The following is a 19100-nucleotide window of genomic DNA, read 5'->3' as shown; positions in this document are numbered from 1 at the left end:
AGAGGGGGAGGCCGGAAGGGCCGCCAAGGAGGGCAGGATCCTACGGGGACAGGCAGCCGGGCCCCACGCCCCTCTCGGCGGCCCTCGGAGCCGGGTTGCCCGGGGCAGGACGCGGGCGGCTGCGCACAGGCCAGGCGCGTGCAAAACTTCGCAGAGCCGGAGCCCGGCCGGGGCGGGTCGGGCGGGCGGGCGGGCGGGCGGGAGGAGGGACGGCCGGGTGGGACGGCCGGGAGGGCGGGGCGGCCGCGGCGAGGGGCGGGGTCAGCGCCGAGGCCGCGGGGGCAGCGACGGCGCCGGGCAGCGGGAGCGGCAGCCGCGCCATGTGGCTGCTGGGGCCGCTGTGCCTGCTGTTGAGCAGCGCGGCGGGTGAGTCGGGGGGCGTGCGGCGAACTTCCTGGGGGGCTCGGGGACCGCAGCCGGGCCGCGATCGCGCCCCCTCCCCGCGCCTGGGCCGCGTCCCCGGGCGTGGGTGTGCGCGGAGGGCGGACCCCGGCGCCGGGCTGGCCGGGACCCCGCCGAGGGGCCGCCGCGGGGTGCGCGCGGTCCTATTGTGTGGCCGTGCGCGTCGGTTGGTGTGCGCGCGCGGGGCTGTGTAGTGTGTGCGAGGGGTTGTGTGTGTGTGCGGGCGGGGCTTTGTGTGCTGCCCGGCTCTAGGGAGCCGGCAGCTGCCCCGATTGGGCGGGCGGATCTCGAGTGTGTGTCTGTGTCTGTGTGTGCCTGTGTCAGCGTGTGTGTCTGTGTGTGTGCAAGGAGGAGGAGAGGGGAGAGGAGAGAGAACTCTTCAGTGGACCCTTCTTTTCATACGCCCGGATACTGGGTGTCGCTGTAGCCTCCTCGGGCCCTCTTCTCGAGTCTTTGCGTGCACCGTCGTGCCTCAGTTTCACCACCTGGACCGCAGAACAAGTAGCACCAGCGCTTTCTTTCTTTCTTTGGGACGGTGTTTCGTTTGGGCAAAGTGAGATGAAGCAGGGCCAGCCCTGGGAATTATCTTCCCCACTGATCCTGGACACAGACCGCTATTTAGGTCGTGCGACCCCCGTACTTGCCCCGCAGTGGATGCCATCCTGCCAGGGGAGGCGCCTTAGGAGAGGACCCGGGGCTTCATCTCGTGGCCCTTTGAACCCGGCATCGCACAGCATGTGCATCCTCTGGTCCGGCAGAGCAGCAAGCCTCCGTCCCTCCCAGAGAGCGTGCAGTTCCCAGGAACTTTTCTGCTGATACGGGCACGCGCGGAATTCCAGCCCGGGAGCCCTTTCTCTGCTGACCCTGCCCGCATCCCACAGCTGTCGGCTGCCCCTCCTCTGCCCCTAGTACCGTTGGGCCCTGCTGAAGTGCAGTCCCCTGATGTTTATTTCAGCACAACGGGTGCCCCCAAAGTAGGTGACAGGGTCCAGTGAACTTCTTTCAGCAGAAGCCTGCTTGCCCGGCGTTTGTGCCATCCACATGTCTACTTTTTCTCTGATTTCCCCCAGTGCTTCTTGCAGCTGGCCTGTTGAGGTGTTTTTGGTTGTGTGTTTGGTGGTCACGGTGAAGCTCAGTTCATTCTGACCTGCTCCACAGAGAGGTGTGTGCTTTGAATGGGAAATCTCCCTCTCCTTTAAGTACCTGATCCCGGGCATCCTCAGAATCTGCTGCCCAGTCTTCCCCCTGTCAGACCTATGACGTCATCCCCACGCCTCCCAGACTCCATTTAGAAGTCTGTGGCTTTGCTGTGGCTTCTAGTGGTGGGATGAGGGCATAGGCTGCCTGGAGGCTGCTGTAGATTGTTAATAGGATCTGGGTCAGAGTGCTCTGATACTCCTGAAATCCTGGGCTAACCCAGGAGAGACATCTGAGGGGCCACTGGTAGCCCTGGGTAGGTGTGAATTATTATTTGGAGGCTGTTTTAGCAGGCGGACATCCAGGGCATCTCAGACAACAAGACCTGCCTGGAGGCACGCACTGAGCTTGTGTAGCTGTGGTGTCCAATGATAACACTCAAGAAGGAAAGTCTGGAAGCCGTCTGCTCTCTGTGTGTGTCCTCAGAGAGCTACTTGTGGCCTAGTGGAAACTTATGTATTGCATCTCCCAGTTGGTACTAGGTTGCTTCAGTTAAGTCTCCATTTTTGTAAAAATAATTGTACAGTTAATTTTGTCTCTCTTTGGTCAGTGCTGGTTATTTAATATGCATATATATGTATGAAATAGGACTCTCCGTTTTGTTCCACAGTAGCCATGGTGGTCACATAGGCTTGGGAGAAGGGCAAGGAGTTGCCTAATGTCTCAGGTATCAGTTTTACCTTATCTGCTTTGTGATGGGTTAGTCAGGGTGGCTTTGAATCATCTTTACAGTTGCTGTTTAGAGATCACTAGGCAGGTTGGGAAAGGAGCCCTGGTGGTGCAGTGGTGAAGCACTTGTTTGGCTACTAAGGGAAGGTTCAGGGGTTCAAACCCACCAGCCTCTTCTTGGGAGAAAAATGTGGCAGTCTGCTTCTGGAAAGGTTAAAATCAAAACCAAACCCATTGCGATGGAGTTGATTCCTACAGGACGGAGCACTGCCCACGCAACAGCGATGGTTTTAGGCAGGTTGGCCTATGTGCATTTTTCAGGTTATGTTAAACATTATCCTTTTAGGACGGATCCCCCTGTGACCCCAAGTGTTGCCAGTAACAGGGCTGGTCATTTTTTCTGATGCAGACAAGGCGCCCTGGCTCTGAGACTATAGAGAAGCCTGCGTTGTTAAGTTTGGGCTTTATAGTGGGCCTGCAGATTTTACCCTTCTATCCCTGACTCCACACTTCAGTGTTCTTCTGGGAAGTTGATAAAACAAGAGATTCCAAATCCAGTACTTTGGATTTTTGTTTCCATCTGATAGTCTGGGAAGAAATCTAGGGTTAAGATTGAGGCCTCGTTTGAGTCCGGGGTCTTTGTAGGGCGGAAAGTCCACTGACATTCCAAGAGCATTTGGAGAACTTTGTTATTCAGGAACCTTCTCAGACACCTTTGTGTTTTTTCTTCTTCCTTTGTTTTTATTGTCTAATTGTTTGTGTTAGGGAAGTGAAGCATTGATTTGGGCTGTTAGTATTTTTTAACGTATCCTGTGTGTAAGACTCAACCGGGGTCTCGTCATCTGACATCCAGTTTCTTTTCATTTGGTTAGACGCAGTGGGTCAGTGCGCAGGTCTGGAGGACATTTCTCATGCTGGCCATGTCCTGTGGTTGGTCAGTCTTCTCACCTCCTCCTGTGCTGACCTTTGCTCAGACTCCCTGACACTCTCTGTCAGCGAGGCTCGATTTTCCCCCATGTGTACGCCGGGGAGTGCAGGTATTGACATTTTCTCCTGGAAGGAATCTGTGTAATGGTGTGACGGGGTGGGTGGGTGGTTTTTTTTTTAAGGAACTGTGTAGCTAAGTAGAGTCCAGGTAGATGAGAGACTGCAGCACAGAAGTACAAATAAACACACTTTGTTGCTTTTCATCTTCAAAGAGCTGTGGCTCAGACTCCCTACTGGGGTGTGAGATGTTTTTTCCTGACAGCCCACTTGGGCCTTTTACCTTGGGATAAATGGGGTATGGGGGATGTGAGAAGGAGTGGGTGGGATGGTAAATTCTGGGCTTTGAAGCCTGGTTTACACACTTTTTTACCAGAGTCACCAGGGCAACTTGAAAGCGGGCCTATGTTGTCATCTTTGTAAAACACTGTAAGAGAATTTGGGGATTGAGAAAGTTTATCATAAAATAATTTCACGTTAACTTGGCCTGTTTGCGTGGGCAAGGGGAGGAAAGGGAACCCATTTATGGAGCATATCCTCTCTGTGAGAAGCTTTGCTCATCACTTTAAACACATATCTCCTCCAGTATTCCCAACGGTATTGTGAGACAGGAAATCGTTATATGGTTCAGGAGTGATCAGTAGTAGTACCCAGGATGCCACAGTAGAGCCGAAGCCTAGATTCTAACTCAAGTTTCTCTTGCCCGTCAAGCACAGGCTTTCCCCACTGTCCCCAGGCTTCCTTTACATTACTTCCGCACCTTTCCTCCCACATGCTTTTGTGAATTAACACAGGCGGTAAGATTGTTTCCATTAACCTCCCCACCCCGCCCCCCAAGAAAATCTGCTCACTTGGTGATCACGGCTCTGAGCTGCTTCTGCAGAGGCATCAGCTTTCTCTGGAGGCCACGTTGATGTTCATGATGTCATTGTGTTACGTGGCATTGAGTCAGTTCAGACTCACAGACTCAATCTTTATGGGGAGCCCTGGTGGCACAGCGGTTAAGCGCCCGGCTGCTAACCAAAAGGCTGGCAGTTTGAATTCACCAGCTGTGCTGCGGGAGAAAGATGTGGCAGTCTGTTTCTGTAAAGATCACAGCCTGGGAAGCCATATGGGGCAGTTCAGCTGTGTCCTGTAGGGTCACCATGAGTCGGAATCCACTTGACGGCAGTGGTTTTGTTTTTTTTAGTCTTTATGAGAGCAGATCAGCAGGTCTTTTCTCCCTTGGAGCCACAAGTAGCTTCAAACCTCTGAACTTTTGGTTAGCAGCCAAGCACTTATCCATTGCGCCACCAGGGCTCCTTGATGTTCATAATAAATACATAAAATAAATCTCTATCTTAGAGAAAAAATGGACTTTTCAAAGTAACTCTGACTCTGGTCTTGCTGTGTGCGTGGGTGAGAAGAGCCTGTGGTGGTGGAAGACACTACAGGCCAAGGTTTGGTTTCTTGACCTGAGTTGTAGTCACATGGGGGTTTGTTTTCATTCATTAAACTCTGTATTTATATTTTCCCCATGTCTTACATGTTTACTGTATTTCACAATTAAAAAAATAAAAGACACTATAGGCTGTGGACATGTCTTGGAGTGATGGGACTGCTTTTTAACTGTGAGGTAGCCCTAGGCACAAGTCTGGTTTTGGTTGTTGGATTTTCTTGTTTGTTCTCTCCCCTTTCTTTGAAATATTCTGGAAATGCTTGCGCCATTCTAATGATGGCTTTTTTTTTGCCAGTGATTTTTACCTGACAACCAGGGAGACTTTTTAAATCAGTAGCTTCTCTGTGTGTGTACCAGCCTTTCTTCCAGCATAATTATAAAAGGAGCTACTCAACTTCAATGCTGAAGAGCACTCTTAAAAATGTTTCCTGGAGAGCAGCCAGGTGCTTTTGAAGATGCTGTGTATGTTTGTCACATCATTTGCTTGATGTTTAACATTGTTTACCAGGTTAAATTGACTTCTGTGACATGGTAATTGCTGGGTCAGAGGGATTGTATTTTTCGTTTGCTGGTGAGTCAACAACTCTTGGTGACCCGTGTGTGCCGGAGAAGAACCGTGCACCATAGGATTTTCAGTGGCTGATATTTCAGAAGTAGATCACCAGGCCTTTCTTCCAAGGCACCTCTGGGTGGACTCAGACCTCCAGCCTTTTGGGTAACAGTGAGCATATTAACTGTTTATGCCACTCAGGGACTCTGAGCAAAGGGATAGCAAATGTTTATTTGAGGTAGGATTGTTAGGGCTGCTAGAGATAGTTGCAGGGATGGGTTAATCTAGCATGGGGTTTCTCATCCCTGGTACTTTTGTAGATGCTGAATTTGTTTGGCGTTTAATATTGTTTACCGGATATTAACATTTTGGGCTGGGTACTTACTTAGTGTGGGAGATTGCCTTGTGTGTTGTAGGGTATTTAGCAGCATCCTGGTCTCTATCTACTAAATGCCAATAGCGCCATGCCACCCCCCCCCCCACGGCATTGTAGCAACCAACAGTGTCTCCAGACAATGTCAGATGTCCTCTGGGGGTAAAATCACAGACAATTGAGAGCCCCCGGTTTAGTGTGAGTGAGCCCTTTCATTGGTCCTTCTTGAGCATTATTACTGCTGATCCTAAAAATGCCTTTCAAATGCAGTGGGTCAGGATGGCATCCCTCTGCCAGGGGGGCTTTGAGTCCTCAGGCGTCTGTCCGCTTTATGTCTCCGTGCCACACAAGTTACCGTGAAGATACCTTAACTGGAAATGCCACAAAATCTCTCTCCCCATTTGTGCCAAAGTGCAAACTTGTGGAATTTTAGGAACTCATCAGTTTGGTTCCCTCGGGAGAGATGTACGCTGAAAAAGCAGGTAAAAGGCAGGTGACAGGTGACGCCACAAGTCACCTGGTATCCTGAATGTTAAACCTGGGAGCTCATAGGCTCTCAGGGCTGGTGGAGAACCCTGCCTGAAGGTTTGCCTTGGGAGTTGTGTATTGAAATCTTAACCCTGGAAATTCGTTTTCCTCCATTCTACAGAGTACTTATTGTTCTTCTAGCTCCCCTTTCCATCCCCGTAATTCCTTCTGCCTTCCCATCAAAAGGCTTTACAACCTGAGTCAGTTCTGCAGGTGGTGAGGAAAAATGTCTTTACTAGTGGCAGGTTGATTTTTAGAACTTTTCATCTTCTGCTTTCTTCTCTGAAGTCTTTTTCAGGTTGTGTTCTGTGTCACTTTATAAAACTTCACTTTCTTGAAGACATTTTTCCTTCCAGCTGTCATTTTCCTTTGTCCTATTCCCAGACTTCCCTTGCATGTTTTACTTCCTCCTCTCTTCACACTAGGGACCTACATTGTCTGCCATCGTTTGAATTCCCACGAAAAATCCCAGCCAAACCCACTGCCGTCGAGTCAGTTCTGACTCATAACAACCCTATCAGACAGAGTAGAACTGCCGCATGACATTTCCAAGGCTGTAACCTTTACGGAAGCAGACTGCCACATCTTTCTTCTGCGAAGTGGCTGGTGAGTTCGAACTGCTGACCTTTTGATTAGCAGCTAATTGCTTGAACCACTGTGCCACCAGGGGTCCTATTCCCACAAAAAGGCACTACCAAAAGAGAAGCACTGGGCTTCCTGTGGAATCCCTGGGTAGTGCAAAAGGGTAAGGACTCAGCTGCTTACCGAAAGGTTGGTGGCTCGAGTCTATCCACAGGTGACTTGGAAGAAAGATCTGGCAGTCTACTTCTGAAAAATTAGCCGTTGAAAACCCTGTGGAGCACAGTCCTACTCTGACGCAGTTGCGGTCAACATGAGTCAGAATTGACTCGATGGCAGCTGATTTGATTTGGTGTTTTGGGGGCACCCTCTGGAGAGGTCTGTGTTGTCTCAGCTCAGGCACATTTGTCTCCAGCCATCATGCCTTCTTCCAGCCTTGTCCAGGGAGGAACTCCACCTTCCCAAGCACGCTATCCTTTTCTTTTCTGTCTTTAGGTCACTAGAAAAACCTTCCAAAGTTTTATTCAGCTGCCACCTCCAGCACTGTGTTGTGCTCTAGGGATGCCAAGTCCCAGGATGGCACAAATAGTTAAGTGCTTTACTACTAACCAAAAGGTTGGCGATTCGAACCCACCCAGAGGTACTTCAGAAGAAAGACCTGGCAATCTGTTTCTGAAAGGTCACAGCCTCGAAAGCTGTATGGAGCGCAGTTCTATGCTGCACACGTAGGGTCTCCATGAGGGGGAACTGACTCAACGGCTAGTGGTTTGGTTTTGGTTCAGGGATGCCAGACCAGTTACTCTTGAGTCGACTTTGACTCATGGTGACTGCATGTGTGTCAGAGTAGAACGGTGCTCCATAGGGCTTTCAATAGCTGATTGGTGGACTTGAACTGCCAACCTTTCAATTAGCAGCTGAGCACATTAACTGGTTTACTGGATGCAAAACCCAGGGTCTCTGCTAAGGTGCAAAGATGTGTAAGACTTTTCTTTGTCCTGGAAGAACCTAATGATCTACTCATGCAAGTGAGGTTGTTTTGCCAGCTTTCATTATCTGGGAAGGGCAGAGGCAGTTTTCTGCAGACGGCCTGTTGGAAGCCTTCTTCAACGTGAGATGTGCTGATGGATCTTCAACCTCGATGGGAACAGAACCGCATGGATGTCACAGGCTTTGGCAAACATGGGGACCACGCCTTCAGAGATACTAAATCTGTGTATCAGTCATGAACGAGTTTCAGAGATGATATCACCAGTCCTAGCTTGCTTGTTTAGCTTTCTGAATAAAATCTTGGGGTATGTATGTTAGAACTCTAGGGCTGTTCTGGCTCTAGATTTCTGAGATTCAAACAAGAAATGTCTTCTGTGTATTGTGGACGGCAGCCTACTTTATTTTATGGTTTTAGCACAGATGTATCTCTTTACATTTTTTGGCCTCTAATCCTAGATTGTAAACTTCTTAAGAGCTGGGATCCTGTGTTAAACGGGTATGTCATATTTCATTTCTTTTGTGGTATCTAGGAGAATAGGAATGACTACCATGCACTGAAGGCTCACTCTGCCTGGCATGTTGCCAAGCACAGTGTATGTTTTATTTTGTGTTAATCTTCTTGAATTAACAGCACTGCAAAAATAATATATTGAATGCATACTCATTATAAAGAATTCAAACACAAAGGAGTAATTATAATAAAACATCGAAGTCTTCCTTTGTTCTTTCTCATCTTTCTTCGCTCCTCTCAGCAAGTAGTATTAACTGTCTGGTACATGTCAGATTAGCTTTGTTGTTGTTAGCTGCCATTCATTTCAGCCCCCAGCTCACGGTGACCCCATGCACAGTGGGATCAGACAGTTGTGATCCTCATAGGGTTTTCATTGGTTGATTTTTTTGGAAGTAGATTATCAGGCCTTTCTTCCTAGTCGGTCTTAGCTTGGAAGCTCCACTGAAACCTCAGCATCATTTACTCCTTCCCGCCACCCTTGCTGAGTTGACTCTAACTCATAGCGACCCTATAGGACAGAGCACAACTGCCCCATAGGGTTTCTTAGACTGTAATCTTTACGGAAGCAGACTGCCACATCATTCTTTTACAGAGCAGCTGGTGACTGGTGAGTTCAGACTGCCAACTTCGGTTAGTTGGTGAAGCGCTTAACCACTACACCACACTGTATCATAGCAACATGCAGACCTCTACTGTGCGAGGGGTGGTGGCTGCGCTTGAGACTCATCAGTGGGAATCAAACCAGGACCTCCGGCATAAAAAAAAAAAAAAAGACAAGAATTCTATTACAGAACTATCGCTGCCCCCAAATTAGCCTTAAAATGGGTTTATTTGTATATATGTATTTGTGTGTATCTATGTAAAATATATACACACATATACATGTATGTGTGTGTGTATTATGTGTATGTATTTACCTATGTATAGTTTAAGGAGTTCATGCTTACCTATATTTGCAGTTCTTTGCTTGCCTTTTTTTTTAAACAAAGAGAAGCTTATTTTCTTACAATAAAGTAGGCTAAAGGTCCAGATTCAGGGTGTCAGCTCCAGGGGAAGGCTTTCTCTCTGTCAGCTTTCTCAATAGTCTTCCCCCAGACTAGGAGCTTCTCTGCACAGAGACCCTGGGTCCAAAGGAGGCGTTCTGCTCCCGTCACTGCCTTCTTGGTGGTATGAGGTCCCCCTGTCTATCTGCTTTGCTTCTTTTGGCTTTTTTTTTTAAATTTAACTATCGTAGTTTATCAGTTCAGTGAGTTCATACTTAACTGTATTTGCAGTTCTTTGGCTTGCTTTTTAAAATTTTAAGTATTGTAGTTTATCAGCTCTTCTTTGAGCCACATGAATTGGTCACATCTGCCTCTGGTTGCTCAGATACTTCTTTTATTGTAAGGCATTTGGTAGTTTTTGCAACCTTCACTTGCATTGCTCGACTTGTGGATGGCACTCTTTTTACCTGTATTTCAGAAGCAGAATGTAATGAAGCTTCAGTTATTTTTGAGTGTCTTCATCTCTTAAGTCCCTTGGTACTTAAGTCCCTCTTAAGTGACTGACCGTTGCTTTTCAAGAAAATATGGAATTGTAAGTCATCCTTTGAAGTGACAGATATTTGCTTTCAATTTTACGCTCTGTTTCCCTGGCCTTTTGTGTACATAACATTTTTTCTTTTCAATGCCAACTTTTAGTGTAACTGTTTAGGAGACATTCTAAATAGTGATTACATTCAACTTGTGTGGCATCAACACTGCACAGAACTCGACGGAAGTGATGTCGCATGAACGGCTGCGACCAGCTTCACTCAGGCACCTCCAGCGACCAGTGAATCACAGCTTCCTCCCACTGTGTGCTATTATGGCACATCCTGCTTTCGAAGATTGTGACAGTGTCAAAGACCTGTGTCTTCAAAGGAATCTTTCATTTCATATATATCTGTTCCTTTCAGGTCATGCATATCTACCTTGTTCTTTTAAAGATAACTTGAAAAATAGCTTCAGATATATGGGTATACTATAATTTAAAATTTCCCTCTGCTGGTGGATCTTATTTCATTTTCAACAATTTAACCAAGTAAGCAGTATACTGCGCCGTTTTATAGATGAGGAAACAGAGGTTGAGGAATTTTCCCAAACCTTCAGCCCACAAGAGGTGGAATCAGAATTGGCATGCAGGCCTGCCCAACTGAAACCTGTGCTCTTAACCTTATTGGCTGTACTGCTCTGGCTGGAGGAGGCACGTAACACGCTGTTTGTTGGAAGAAGGCAGTGCAGTCCCTAGCGTGTGCTAGAGAATTCCCTCGTTGGTTAGTGATGTCAATCCAGACTCCTCCTTTATTGTATTGAACACAATCTGTTTTTTTTTAAATAAACATTCAACTGGCCTGTTTTTGGCAGATTGAAACTGGTGTTTTGCTGTTACCCCTGTGGAGAAACTTGTAGGCATTTAAATTGGCTTTTGCAGAGGCTTGTTTTGTTACAAGAAACAACAACAATAATAAAAAAACTATTTCAGCACCCTGAGTCTTGCCTTTGAATATATTACAGTTGGAGAAATTCCCCCCCCCCTTTGATGGAAATAATTTGTTGGTACACCAACCAAAAGCAATTTCTTTTTGGTTAGTACTTCTCTCAGATGTGCTGGGTGCCAAGTAGAAGGGCCCACTACGTAGTTTAAAATGTCTAGAAATAGATTTTCAAAGCAAAAACATAGTGCTGATTATAATGCCTGGTATCAAAAGGGAAATTTAAATTTCATCTGACCCCGAGCTTAAACTTGTATAGGTCACGTGAGGGAGCATCATTTCTGAATAACCATGGATAGTATTTATTGTGAGAGATGGAATGTTAATGTGTTGTTCCAGAAAGAAGTTAGAGGTTTTCCTTTTAAAAAAAAACTTAAAAAATTTAATTTTATTGTGGTAAAACGTATGTAACAAAAATATTTTTTTACCATTTTTGAAGTGTACAGATCAGTGACATTAATTACTTTCATCTTGTGCCACCTTCATTACTGTCAATTTTCAAAAATTTTTATTACCCTTAATAGAAACCCAGTACCCCTTAAGCAATAACTCCCCATTCTCCCATCCTCCCAGCCTCTGGTAACCACTAATATACTTTTATCTCTATGCATTTGTGGCGGTCTCCTTTTAACGAGTCATTGCGACATCGGGAGACTATAAATTGAGTGAACTCGCTGGTTTCCAAACCAGGCAGTGGTTTTTGACAGACAAACAGTGCACTGTGAAGACTGTGGTTGCCTCTGGCCTGGAGAGTGGCCACAAAGAGGGAGGGCAGTCATTTAGCTTATTCTGGAACGGGCATTGGATAGCCAGTTGCAGGAGGGATATGGGATTTATGAATAACTTGATTTAGAAGACTTGCAAACCCAAGGTGCCAGTGTTCCACGTGGCGGGGGGATACTTGTGTGTTTGTTGGCATAGAGAAATGAAAACATAAATGGTGTTTAATTTTATTGTGCTAAAAATCCCTTCTCGTTATTATAAGGCCCAGTGAGGTTAACTTTGGGAATGTCAGAAGTATGTGTCTTTGATGGCATTACTGGAACATTTTCCTTCAGCTCTAGCCTTGAATCAGAGCAGTGTTCTCCAGGAGTCATTAAACTAATTGGACATGGCTGGAAAATGAGCTCTAGTCACACTTGTAGCTCCACAGTCAGTTGAAAAAAGTCTCTCAATTGGTTTGCAAAGTTCTAAATTTAACTTGTTTTTTATTATAAAAATAAAATGGGGGAGAGTTTGGAGAAGATGGAAGAAAACTTGTCTTAGTTATCTAGTGCTGCTAAAACAGAAATACCACAAGTGGATGGCTTTAACAAACAAATTTATCTTCTCACAATTTAGAAGTCTGAATTCAGGGTGCTGGCTCTAGGGGAAGGCTTCCTCTCTCTTTTGGCTCTGGGGGAAAGTCCTAGTCTCTTCAGCTTGTTTCCTGGTTCCTTGGAGATCTCCATGTGGCTTGGCGTTAATCTTCTTGCATCTCTGCTTCTCTTGCTCTTCTTCTGTATCTCAAATGAGATTGACTCAAGATACATCCTACACTAACCCTGCTTTGTTAACATAACAAAGGCAACCCATTCCCAAATGGTATTATAACCAGGGGCATAGAGGTTAGGATTTACAATATATATTTTTGGGTTATGCGATTCAATCCATAACAGTGATTAACAACAGGGCATTTCAGTGGAGCTAAAGCCATAAAAAATTGTTGATGCTAGGAGAAACTGGAACAAAACTGTAAGGGGCTTCAAAAATAGACAAAAACATCAGCACAAGTTGGATTAAAAAGTATGATACTAGCAAGTAAGCCCAGTTGGTAGAGACCTGGGGAAGCAGAACTGGAAAGAGTTGATGTTAATTATTATAAAAGTTGGAAAGAATGGCCTTTTCATTAGGAATATGCTATATTAATGACAGATGGAACTAATCTTGTAAATGTTAGAGAAACTCTGAATATAGGCAGACTTTATAAAGGGCCCAAGAGATACAGTAGGTAAAGATTTAGCAAGCTCAGAGTTCATTTACATTACCCAAGTAGATGATAATGACAATACAAAAAAAGCTGATGGATGTAGAAAATAGAATAAAGACATTCCATTTTTGAATAATAGGTATACCAGCTGAATTGGAGACGATCGGAAATTGGAGTATATGTATTCAGGAAAGTAACATTGTCCAGTATTGGGGAGGCAGTACCAGTGTCCTTTGAAAATACCTGTAAAATTTGATTCAGCAACAACCCTGAACAGAAAAAGAACTCTTTTCCTTTTTTGTGCGAGTAGAGGGTATGTCTCGTTCTTTGATGCCTGACTTGTTTGCTGCTACCCCTCAGCACTGGATTCAGTGCCTGGCATAGTGCCAGGCACATAGTAGGGTTTCCTATAAGTTACCCAGGAGAAGGTATGGGGCAGTCATTAAAGATACATGACTGTGACTTTGAAGAAGAGAAGGAATTGAGGGAAGCCTCAGATGAGACCCTTTGGTAACAAATTGTTTTTCTTCCTCTAGTCTTTGGAACAGTCTTATTCATCTTTAAAGACCTACAAAGATCTTTACAAGAGACACTCTTGGCTTAAAAAAGATAAGAGAAAGAGGCCTTTGAGAGGAAAGTGGATTACAGCAATTTTAAATCAGGTGTTAAGTTAGACAACACATAACAAGACCAGCATGTGGCGTATAAAAAGGGCTTCTGACAGGTTAGCAAAAACTGCTATGCTTCTGAATTCCATTTGAACAGATTTTAGCTAATTTACTTATTGAATAGGAGAAATCATCAAGAGGAAAAAGTGAAAATGGTTCTGCTAAATAAAATATCAGTGTTAAAAAAAAAACCCTGAACAGCAAGGAACTTAAGGTTATCTTCTTGTCTAGTTTAAAAGGAAATAAAAACTTGCTACTGAAGCCACACAAGTTTTTCGAGGAAGGAAGTGCATCAATAAATATAATCTTGGAAATGAAGCATGATATAAATACGTCAACTGTGAGCAAAATGTCACTAACGCTTATTAAAAACAAAACAAAATAAAAACACTCATTCTTTCATTACAGGAGACAGTAAAAACCAAGAGATATAGATGGAATGAAAAGGTAGGGAAATAAAAATCCAGTATGCAAGGGCTACTTTTCAAGTTTATCAGGTAAGTAATTTCATAGCATTAAGCATTAAGATAGATAAAATTACTGCAGATAGTCAGAGGTCCATTAAACAACAAATATCTGATAATCCCGCATAAAATGATGTGGGGAATTAAGAGCATCACTAAAGAATGGTGAAGGTTCTTCAAGTGTAGAATTTGCTAGCACTTTCCAAATTTTGGAAGGTTAAAATATTTAGAGAATGCGTAGTTTTAATGTTTTAAAGAAAAAGGCTATCTGCATAGGAAAATGCAGAACCTAAGGCATGGTGATAAGTGTCTGAATTGGAAGTGGTGGGTGGAGCTTCTCTGGAAGCCTCTTAGGGGTCTTTCCTCCACATACCTGCTCCCTAGATCTGTGAAAGTGTTTCTGAGGGGAAGCTTCCAGGATAAAACCCTCCCTGCTAATGAGAAGGTTGATTAAGCTTCCAGTTGGGCTTAGTAGGTCCGACACCACTGGCTGTCCAAGGGACATGTCTGCTAATGGGAATTTATAGGAGCAGCAGAGGACCTGTTGTGTGGCTGGGAAAGAAAAGTGTAGTTTCACCTTTATGTATTATTAAGGATTCACAATAGTTCAGTGATTAGAAAACATTTTCCTGATAGGGTATAGTATATTTTTTTCTTTGAAGATTATAGTATATGGAGTCTCTGGGTGGCACAGATGGTTAAGGGCTCAATTACTAACTGAAACACTGGTGGTTTAAAGCTGCCCGGGAGTGCCTTGGAAGAAAGGCCTGGCGATCTGCTTCCAAAAGGTCATACAGCCCTAAAAACCCTATGGAGCACAATTCTGCTCTGCACATATGAGGTCACCATGAGTCAGAATTGACTCGACAGCAACTCTGTGTGTGTGTGTGTGTGTGTTTTTCTTTTTGATATGGGCTGTTTATCCTGTAGAGGTTTGCTGCTCAAAGTGTGAGCTACAAACCAGCAGTATCAGCATTACCTGAATCAGAATCTGCTTTTCAACAAGACTCCCGGGTGATTCATGTGCACATGAAGGTTTGAGAAGCCTTGATGTCTGGCTGATAATGTGGGATTTAGAGTGAGTCCTTCTGGGTTCAAATCCCAGCTCCCTGCCTTGGCATCGAACAGGTTTCTTAAAATTTTTTCGTTCAGCATGTTCTCCGTCTGTATGTAGGGATACTAATGGTTCTTACCATGTAAAAGTATTTTAAATGAGATGATATGTATAAAGTCCTTAGACTTTATAATTGCCCACTAAATGTTAGTCTTTTCTTATTAATGATTATTCAGGTTTATCATAAAAAATTGAAATAAGAGGTAGCAAAAATATCAGCTCTGTAACCTAGAGGCTCTTGGCACATTGGTCTGTTTTCTTTGATTTTACATAGTTTTGATCATACTGGGAATCTAATTTCATATCCTTTTTTCATATTTGTGGCAGCATTGTTTATTATAGTGAAAAACTGAAAAGCAACAAAATGCTTCTGATCAAAGGTGAGTTATCCCAACATCCATATGCTGAGATACCGTGCAGATAGTAGGAAGGATGCTACAGAGCTGCGCTTCCCAATAAGATAGCCGCTAGCCACATGTGGAAACCCTGGTGGAGTAGTGGTTAAGAACTAAGTCTGCTAACCAAAAGATTGGCAGTTCGAATCCACCAGGTGCTCCTTGGAAACTGTATGGGGCAGTTATGCTCTGTCCTGTAGGGTCACTGTGAGTCGGAATCAACTCGGTAGCAATGGGTTTATGGTTTTAGCCACATGTGGCTATTTAAATTAGTTAAGATTAAATAAAACTGAAAAGTCAGTTCTTCAGTCACACTAGACGTATTTCAAGTGGTCAGTAACCACGTGTGGCTAGTGGCTACCCTGTTGGACAGCTCAGATATAGAACATTTCCATCATCATAGAAATTAGCACAGCTCTACAAGGATAATTCTTGCATGAAAAGAAAATATAAAACATAATGATTCAAATTTGTAGCGTGTGTGTGTGTCATAAATTGCCTCAAGTACATGTCATTTCTTGATTTTTATAAATTTTATAAATTTAGTCAAATCTGGCCCTGAGGGGCCACACTCACCAAAAGCTAGAGATTTGGTGTAAGTCAATTGTTGAGTCCCCATCCTGTTCCAGTAGGTTCTATCAGGACCCTTGGGTACCTGACCTGGTCACTAATGTTACTGTTATTCCTTTGTTTCAAAGCCTGCTGTCTAGCGTTGGGTCTTACTGTCTTCCAGACTGTCCATCCCCATAAATTCAGTGCCCCGCACATTTTACAGCAATGATTTTCAGGGGCTGAAGGAGGAAGCTACTCTGCCTTCCCTATCCCTCCATGCAGATTGGTGGGAAATTGTTACCTGTGGGATGGAAAAAGCCTGAAAATCTACTACTTTAGTAAATAATAACAACAAAAACTGGGCCTGGGCAACCTCAATTCATTTGGAAACGTGTTCTCTGCTTCAGTCAAAGAGACTTTGGTGGACACTGCCTAAGAAGACTGACAAGGCTCTGCAGTGGCAGGACCCGTAATCTCCTACCCCTTCTGGCAGCATCCACCCTCCTGGCACCCAGGCCGGGGCCTGATCATCCTCCTTTTGCTTTGCCAGTGGGTGAACTGACACAAATAACTTCCTTGGAAGATGGTATCAATGCTCAGCTGATACTGTGTTTCTTGCTGGCCAGGGGTGGGGTGGGTTAGCACGTGATTGTGGCCTCTTGGCTGAGAAAAGATGGTGCCTCTCAGCTCATTCCTTTCTTGACAGCTGAATTGCAGAATTAGATAGTGTGTGGCCTTGTTCTGTGTCTAGTCTTGCTTTGGACTAAGGCTATCTTTGTAGATGGTTTCTCAGAAAACATTTTCTCTTCACTTTGGAACCCTGCTAGTGAGCCTCCCCCAGAAAGCTGTTGTTCTATATCCAGCGCCAGCCGCAGAATCTAACGGCTGCCTCTACCTTGCATTTATTCCTGTTGAACTTAATACATGGTATTGTGGTTGATTTACCCCTGTTTCCTGTATTTCAATGGTTATTAAATCTAGCTGATTATAGGAGTAGCCTGAGTGCTTTAAAATCTATTTTTTTAAATTGCTTTAAATCCCGAAATTTTTCAAACCTAAAAATACTGAGAACGATGTAGTAAATACTAGTGTAGCTATCACAGATTGATCAGATTTTAGTATTTGCCATGTTTAATTCAGGTTTTTTTTTTTTTAAAGAAAAGTATGTATTACAGATACCATTAAAGATTCTCCTCCCATTGCTTCCTTTGCCATCCCGGATGTCACCACTCTCCTCAAATTGGTGTGCACCTTTCTGTCTTATGTTTTTAACCTTTTCCTCGTATGTGTATAACCAATATATAGTATCTTAAGTGTATACAAATTGTTTTGTGTTGCATGTATCATTTTGCAGCTTGCTTATTTCATTTAACCGTATAATTTTGAGACCCATCCACATGTAGATCTAGTTTATTTTAACTACTGTAGAGTATTCCATTGTATGACTATTCCGTTTGTGCATTCTCCTGTTAACAAGACAGTGTTTGCTATGACAGTCACTGCAGTGTGAATCCTTGTGGACAAGGGTAGGGCTTTCTCTGTAATAATATTCTGGAAGCAGAATCACTGGATCAGAGGGTTTACACATTTTCAACCTTACTGGATATGGTCAACTTGCCCAATAAAATGGTCTTACCCATTTATACTCCCGTTAGTGGTTTATGAGCGAGCTGGTTTCACTACATCTCTTCCAACATTTGGAATGAAGAGTTTTTAATTAGTTTCCCCAAGGGTGCACACTGTTAGCTTGCCTCGGTTTCAATTTGCTTTCCCCTGATTACTTGTGAGGGGAGTGTGGTAGGCTGTGGCCAGGCCTGTTCACCCTCCAAAGGCCTGCACCTGGAAGTGGACACAGATGGGGAATTCCAAGGCAAATTTTATTTTATTTTTTGGCACAGCTACAAGTAAGAGCTGTTTCTAGTGTTGGTGTGGCAAGAATTTCCAGACCCGGAACCCTGGGCACTCAGGGTGGGTGGCGGTGTTGCTGGTTGCCATTGAGTTGATACTGACTCAGGGCAACCCCATGTGTGCAGTGTAGAGCTGCTGCATAGGGTTTTCAAGGCTGTGACCTTTCAGGAGCAGAACGCTAGGCCTGTCTTCCAAGGTGCCTCTGGGTAGCTTTGAACTCCAGCCTTTCAGCTAGTAGTCGATAAGGTCTACTTCTCTGGAGGCAGAATGTTTGCCTTTTCCAAGGATTCTGGGTGCTCCCATGCATGGCTCATAATACAGAAGGCAGCGAGTCGAAGTTCTGTGCTTCTCCATCTCACAGAAGAGTACCCATAGTTTGGTGGTCTTAGAGCCCCCAGAGAATGAGACACCCATTCTCTGGGGGCTCTGAGACCACCAAACTGTGGGTACTCTTCTGTGAGAAAACCCATGGAATAGTGGGGGACTTCTTTCTAGGCCCCACTTCTGACAGAGGTAAGGGGCCATAGTGCTTCAGAAGGCAGCCTCTTAAATGGCCTGCGTTCAAATCCTGGCAGTGTGACCTTATGCCAGTTTAACAGGGCCTTTCTCTGCTTTAGTGGTTTTTTTTTCTGTAAACGGGGCATAAGGATAATACCAGTCTCATAGCATTCTTGGGAAGAGTGGGCAAGATCATACATGCAAGATACTTAGTCCAATGCCTGGTATTTAGTGGATACCTACTGAATGCTTACTAATTATTGCTAACTAATCAGTGCCATATAACATAAAATTTAACCATTGTAACCATTATCGAGTGTACAATACAGCCAGAAGTGAGGATGGCAAGACTTCATCTCATGTACTTTGGGCAGTTGATCAGGGGACTAAACCCTGGAGAAGGACACCATGCTTGGTAGAGGGTCAGTGAAAAAGAGGACCCTCAACGAGATGGATTAACATAGTGGCTACAACAATGAGCTCAAACATAACAAAACAAAAAAAAAAAAATTTTTTTTTTTACTGTACTTTAAATGAAGGTTTACAGAAAAAACTAGCTTCTCATTAAACAGTACGCATTTTGTTTTATGACATTGGCAACAACCTTATGCCATCTCAACACTCTCCTTTCTTGACCCCAGGTTCCCTATTACCAGGTTTCCTGTCCACTCCTGCCTTCTAATTCTTGACCCTGGGCTGGTGTGCCCCTTTAGTCTCGTTTTGTTTTATGGGCCTGTCTGATCTCTGGCTGAAGGGTGAACCTCAGGAGTGACTTCATTGCTAAGCTAAAAGGGTACCCTGG

The 19100-nt window shown here is 44.6% G+C and overlaps 1 protein-coding gene across 4 annotated transcripts in view; it reads left to right on the top strand.

Moving 5' to 3' along the window:
- Positions 1–272: 272 nt before the first annotated feature.
- The window catches only part of LDLRAD3 (low density lipoprotein receptor class A domain containing 3), a 300710-nt gene continuing 281882 nt past the window's right edge, over positions 273–19100 (top strand). The window contains exons 1-3 of one of the 4 annotated variants that reach the window (XM_064288268.1): positions 546–9793; positions 9898–13864; positions 15273–15325. In XM_064288268.1, the coding sequence (XP_064144338.1) occupies positions 13836–13864; positions 15273–15325 (82 nt within the window). In that variant the 5' untranslated portion in view covers positions 546–9793; positions 9898–13835. Of the gene's footprint in view, positions 367–540; positions 13865–15272; positions 15326–19100 lie in introns of those variants that run through there. The other 3 variants (XM_023550708.2, XM_023550709.2, XM_010592124.3) reach the window with 3 other exon arrangements.

The sequence above is a fragment of the Loxodonta africana genome, chromosome 7 (assembly GCF_030014295.1).
Source record: "Loxodonta africana isolate mLoxAfr1 chromosome 7, mLoxAfr1.hap2, whole genome shotgun sequence".
NCBI classification, from domain to species: Eukaryota; Metazoa; Chordata; class Mammalia; order Proboscidea; family Elephantidae; genus Loxodonta; species Loxodonta africana.
The sequence above is the reverse complement of the archived record's forward strand: the minus strand, read 5'-3'. Positions and strand labels throughout refer to the sequence as shown.